The sequence below is a fragment of the Crocodylus porosus genome, unplaced genomic scaffold (assembly GCF_001723895.1).
Source record: "Crocodylus porosus isolate Cpor-Errol unplaced genomic scaffold, CroPor_comp1, whole genome shotgun sequence".
In the NCBI taxonomy this organism is placed as follows: Eukaryota; Metazoa; Chordata; order Crocodylia; family Crocodylidae; genus Crocodylus; species Crocodylus porosus.
The window spans coordinates 26237253-26243874 of record NW_017728917.1 but is presented as its reverse complement, the minus strand read 5'-3'; the positions used below and the strand labels follow the sequence as shown (position 1 = coordinate 26243874).

Sequence of the window (6622 nt, the reverse complement as noted above, 5' to 3'; positions counted from 1 at the left end):
CCCGGGGCCCGAGGGGGGCCCAGCAGGGAGGTGGCTGAACTGGTCCCTACTTAGGAAGACAGAGGCAAAGAAATCGTTAAATATGTTAGCTTTGTCATCTGGCGTGATGACTAAGTTGCCCATCGTGTCCTGCAAGGGCCCCACATCTATGTGAGACATTCACTGTGCACCTGAGTAAGTAGCTGTAAACATCTCGGCACCTACACATGCACCCCTATTAGGCTGGAGTAAACTAATTTGGAGTAAATACAAATACTATCCTGATGCAGAGTAAAAAACTCCACAGGACTACATAAGTAGCTGCTGGATGAGCTGACTGGGGCATGAGGGTGCTTTAGTGTATGAGGGTGCTTTAGTGTAGGGGCTGCCTGCCCAGCCAATCCCTCCATAACTTATCGAGCTGGGGTGAGCAGCCCTGGGCTAGCCCTGCCAGCCAGGGCTGCTCTTACCCGGCTCCATGTGCTGCACCTGAATAAACTGCAAAGCTTATTGCTCCTGCCTGAGTTAACTGCTCCTGGGCACATGTTCAAACAGCATGCCTGGGAGCAATAAGGTCAGCAGTTTACTCAGGCACCATTTGAACATGTAGACGTGCCCAATGTGATCTTATTTCCTCTGACTCAAGTCCCAGAAAGCTTTCAGTGCAAAAGTCAGTAGGACTTCCTGCTCTTGCCTGCTTTTTTGAATCTTAGTTTTAAGGCTACAGTGACAGCACGCTATAAAGATAAATGTATTAATGGGTGAATGGGATTGCACGTAGGTGACTAAGTTTACCTAGGTGGCCTGTGGTAAATGGACAATTTCAACAGGAGTAAATAGCAATCAGTTCTCAATGATCATTGTAACATTAAAAACAACTCGCTTTAAATAGTTCAATGTAAAGAATGCAACATTCACTATTATGTATTACATAAATAAACTATTCAGTGAAGGCTTTACCACCCATTGGCAACTAGCTAAGAAGGCTGACACAATTCAGCAGTTTTATCAAATGAAGAGTGAGCCACAACAAAAATGAGGGAATTTCAAAATCCAGCATCCAGAACACATCTGTTGAACAATATTTGTACCAATATTTTCAAAGCATGATCAGATTGGACTCCCTGGAATTACAAGTCCCTATATGGTAACAGTGCTCTAGTCATGGATCTAGCAAATGTTATTTTCTCCTGTATGAGTCAACCTAGGTAAACTGGGAAATTGGTTATTTAGATAAATACAAAGATTTCTTCGGCTGGTGAACATATAATATTTGTTTGGGAAATGCACTGAGTGATCCCTAGAACTGCCTTCATAGCCAGGCAGTAAACCAGCATTAATATGCTTGGGAAACACAGATTTGGACTGAGGGGGATAACCCCTTAGGTCTCCATCTACAGAAGTTACAACTCTAGAAACACCAGAGAGTAATACATGACTGCCCTCTTCTGTGTTCGTTCTGAATTACAGCTGAATATGTTAGGAACAGCTGATGTTTTCCCATGATATAACCAAGAAAATGGGGGAGGGGAGCAGTGATAAAACCAATAAGCTAGCACTAACACTGGCGTGGTAGATGCCAGAACAACCCACTCCACATTCTTTACCTTCTTAGTGAGTAGAGCACAGGACACACCAGCTGTGTGGTCCCAACCAAATTTCTTTCCTTTACTTTCTTTTCCTTTTTCCCCAGGACTTTCTTAATAGGACCTGAAGTTCCACTGATACACCCCATTCTTAGTTGCTTATGTATCAGAAGGAAGGACTTTTTGGGGAAGTATGACTGGATTTTGAAATCAGGCACACTTGAGAACAGCTTCAGGCCAGAACAAAGCAGGAACAGGTGACATTTTACACATGCATTATCAGATGTGTGAATTTCTGAATGATGTTCTGGAATAGTTCATTTTCCCCAGCATTTGTGGGCCACATTCAGAGCCAGATCACAGGAAGTGAGATGTATGTCAGTTCATTCCTTAACAGGTGGCCATGATAAGCAGGCCTGGGAGGGGAATGCTAGGAGGACAAGAGAGCTGGAACCAAATACGAAAGAGATGTAGGAAGAGGCAATCATTTTAAGACTCAGGTTATATCCAGAGCAACCTAGGTAGGTCCAAGTATTGAATAATGTAGTAGTAAATGATGTAGAGTTAAAATTAAGTTTTTCTACAGCAGGGAGGGAGAGTGGTTCTATACTGCAGTCACCTAGCTCCAGATCCTGTTAGCAGTGTACCCACAGCAGCACACACCAAAACACAGTCCAACTGAAACTTTATGTATCTTCAGGGGTTTTACAGCTAGTACAGAGCTTTGCACTGCTGCTGCTACAGTACAAAAACATCTCAGCTGGGTAGGTGAAAGCTGGCTCGGTACATCCACACAAGTTGCAGGCACTGCAGAGCCCACAGCGTAACCATTTCTAGAGATTCAAGAGGTAGACAGGTTGCCGTGCACAATGAGCGCTGTGTTCCAAAGACACCAGAAATCATATGGAATGTGGTCAGGCAGATCTCATGTCCTTCCTTGGCAGATACATTTTAAGCTATACTGGGCACATCTACACATGCCCATGACTGCGCATTTGGTACTGCGCAGTCATTTAGTAACTGCTAAAGCAAAAGCAAGTACTAAATGATTGTGCAGTACCCACCAGTACTGCACAGTCCTGGCAGTGCACAAGCCATTTTCAACTCTAATGCACAGTAGCAGCAGCGTCATGGTAAGTGCTCACCGAGCTATGTCACCATAGTGATGAGCTACACAACGTAGTGTCTTGTGTAGCTGTGGTCACTAAGTAAGGACAAGGTTCTTTGTCAGATGTGTAACAACCAGGGTCGGTGCCTTGGGTGGATGCTGGGCCAGCTGCTGCAGTGCCCGAGCTAGCAGCAGCAGCAACAGCAGTTACCATTCTTACCCCCTCTAATTTGGTGCTGGAGCTGATGCCCCAGTCACCTGCTGCTCATTATGCTGCTGCTCTTTGTGCACATAAACACAAATAACATGCAGAGTGAGGCTTGAGCTCCAGTATCATCTAAGGACCAAAAGGAAAGCTAAGGAGCTGAGCCTCAGAAAAGGCACTTGGTAAAATTAAATTCTTGCCACATACTGTGAGGGCTAGACAGAAATTTGGCACCCTACAGTGCAGATGAGCAGATATTAACTCAGGAAGGGCATTATGCTTTAAGGAGCTGGGCTACCTCTTGAGGAAGATACTAATTAACTGAGCTCTGCCCAAGCGCACTGCAAATCTGTGAGCCTGTGAAGGAGATGAGAAGGAACCTAATGAGGAACAAGGAACCAGGGGTGGAGTTAACTAACCACAGAAAACAGTCAGACACATTGGTGCAAACAGATGTAGGCCCTCTGGAAGAGTCTAAGCCAAATTCACCAGTGGTGCAATATATTCCTTTTACAAATGGGACACAGAAAGGGTGTAGGGAGTATAACTTGTATCACTCTGTTTTTCAGGGGGTGCACGTAAGGGGGGAAGAAGGAGGGGAAAGGAACAGTAATTAACAGGAAACTATCATTTAAATTATAGGCTGGTGGGATGGCTTACTTTATTCCCCACATCCTCCTGCTAGATGCCTCTATGCAACATCCCCCTCTGCCACTTTGGCATATAAATTATGTTCAGCTTATTCATTCAAAGAATGGAAATCACACTGGTTTACCACTTAGCCCCCTTCTACATACTCATAGCTCAGGATCACCCTACATGTACTGCACATATTCAAGCCACCAATGAATTTGCTTTCATAAGGGACCTTACAAAATGCTTACAGGAACAAATTAGGGTACTAAACATCTCCCAGAAAGCTGTAATCAAGGTTGAGACACTTGAAAATTGTAGGATTTGGAGTCTTCTACTTCAAAGCATTGCAGGGCGCATCTACACATGCATTTACAGCACAGTAACTCACTGCACAGTAAGCCATTTTTAGATTGGTGTCTACACATGTAGGTATTAGAGTGCAGTAATGCTGTGTGTGCACTGACTTGGGAGTAAAGTTACTCCCTAGTCAATCCACACAAACAGGATTACTACACAGTAAGGCGTGACTGCACAGTAACTACTTGGGAGTAGCATCATGCAGGTAGCAAATTTAGTCCTGAGTCGGCATAAATCGCTATAGTTACGCACAGTACAGGCGCACATTTGTAGAGGCACACCCATACTGCACAGTAATTTTCAGTTACTTTGCAGTAACCTAAGTTACTGAGCAGTAACAGTACACGTGTAGATGCGCCCTCAGCATATTAGTAAGTGGTGTAACAAACTGTTTAACAAATTGTGGGAGAATGGGCAGGGGCACAGGTTTAGAGAGCTAGGAACTCCAAAACAATCCCTGCCTAATCTTACCCATGCTAGGAACTCCAAAATAATCCCATTACTGCTGCTGCCGCCACCACTGTGTGTTCTGCCAGCCCCAGCTGTTGCTCTTAAAGCAGCAGAAGCAGTAGCCACCACTGCCACTTGGGACTGTTACTGAGTTCCCACGACAGGTAAGCCATGAGTCTGCTCTTGCTACAGGTACCACTTCCCCCCACCCCTGGTTATGATACTGGTGTTAATAATGTGGGAATTGAATTCCAGTCAACCATAGTAAGCCAGACCTGGGAGGGCTCTCTCTTGATGGGGAGCAGAGGCTGTACTACATAACCTTGTAAGTTCCTTCTAGCCCTACTTTCTATGATTCTAATGTTGGTAAGCCAAACTGGGGAAAATTATTTCTTTCCTTTTAAATGAGTGCCAAAATATGGGGCCATGCATATTGCACTTACAATTTACCTATCTCTACCACCAGCCCCACCTCCTAATCATCCTAACTAAACTTAAAATTTATCACCCTAGTTTCACAATCTTATAAAATTGCCAGTACAAAAAGTCAAAGGTGAAAACCAAGGAGTTTAAAGGCTAAAAACATACAAGTAAAATGACTGGACACTGAATTAAGAAAAAGAACGCATCTATAAGATTTCTGGTCAAAAAAGAAACCTCAACCTCAGCTGATTCTCCTATAAAGCAATCATTTTAGGAAAAGTATTTGAAATTAAGAAGGCAAGCTCCAATAATTATACAACTCCTATATTTTTGGAGGGCACTTAAGCAACCTCAGAGGATTTTTCAAAAATAATTAGTTTCAATCGTTACTTGGAGCCACTTACAAGAACCAGAAACAAATAATCAATCTTACAAATGGTTGTAAATAGAGAGTGTAAGGAGCCCATTTTCATTTAGTGCTATTAATTACTATTAATTGGTCTTGTAGCAATGAAGGATTTGGCCATTTTCTGTTCAAGCTGAGATTAACTTCAGAAAAGTTTGCATTATTCTTGAACACAGGACATATTCAGAATATAAATCCATGAGGTTTCTTACACAAGTATTGTTCCATATCTGTTCCACTTATAAAATATTGGGCCACATGGCGCTCTTATTTTTCCAAGGAATTGGATCCAAATAGCCATGGGGGAAGAGCTGTTGTAATAGGGTTACAGCAGCATATATGGGGAGTTAAATATAAAACCATGTTCACTTCTGCCTTAAAGTCTTTAAAATGAGCTTAAAAATATGTCTTTAAATGAAAAAAATATTCACATAGGAAGTTCTCATTCTTTTCATATATACCCTTATGTTATTTTCACCATAGTTACTCCTCTATTTGAGTACAAATTGTAACTAGTCATGTGCTTTACAACAACAGTACTTAATATTACTGACATAGCTGAATAACCTACCTTGGAAAAGTTCGACTTCGAAGTTCCTTTATAAAGACTTGACTTCCATTTTGTACGGGTTTGACCTCTGTAGTCTGCCCAGTGTCATGCTTATGCCAATTTCTTTTCTTTTTCACTGAAAAACAGCAAATTGGACAGCCCCATATGCTAAGCAGGAGATCGTTATTAAGCCATTCTGCAGAGAGAAAATCTTAAGAGCACTTTTTGTGCAAGCAGAGGAAAGGGAACCCCCACTAAGCAGCATTGTTAATTTTAATATTGTTTTTGATTCACCATTTGACAATTACACTGTAGCCTGAAGATCTATTACGTACTGAACAGTGTTCATTTTGTAACATAAGGGCAACCAGACGGATAATTACTGAGCTGTACAGCTATCAGAAGCTTTATGCAAACACAGGCTCTGGATAATGTTTTACACTTGCCAGACAACACACTTAATCTTTATTGTAAACCTCCTAAAAAGCTACTCTTCTGCTGTCTCAATTTGCAGCATAGATCATTGTGACAATACTCTATGGATCTGACTGAGAAAAAAGGGCAGATTTGCCACTGACTTCAGTGGCATTTGGATCAGACACAAAATAAAAAATATGTGATTCTAGTGAGTAAGTCTACGCTCTGTGTTGAGGATAAAAAAACATTCCTGCATATCCCAGCCAATTTTTAATACTAGGTTTTGAAATACAAGCTAAACTTGTACTGAGTTGACCCACCTGAGCCGAATGCCCCTGAGCTGCACTCTCAGTGTTTGATAGATATTTGGGCAAGCCAATCAAGCAGAACCACTTTGGTTTCTAATATTCATCGGCATCAGCCCCTGTTGTTAGTCCAACTTTTTGATTCTCTTTGGGTGTTCTCTCATTGTCGTAATAAATTATTTACATCAGAATTAGAGTTT

The 6622-nt window shown here is 42.1% G+C and overlaps 1 protein-coding gene across 5 annotated transcripts in view; it reads right to left on the bottom strand.

The window, feature by feature from the left end:
* Window positions 1–6622, bottom strand: part of PHF2 (PHD finger protein 2) — a 162622-nt gene that overhangs the window by 61689 nt on the left and 94311 nt on the right. For all 5 annotated transcript variants that reach the window (XM_019536947.1, XM_019536948.1, XM_019536949.1 and 2 more), the window contains one exon: window positions 5722–5836. In XM_019536947.1, the coding sequence (XP_019392492.1) occupies window positions 5722–5836 (115 nt within the window). The remainder of the gene's footprint in view (window positions 1–5721; window positions 5837–6622) is intronic.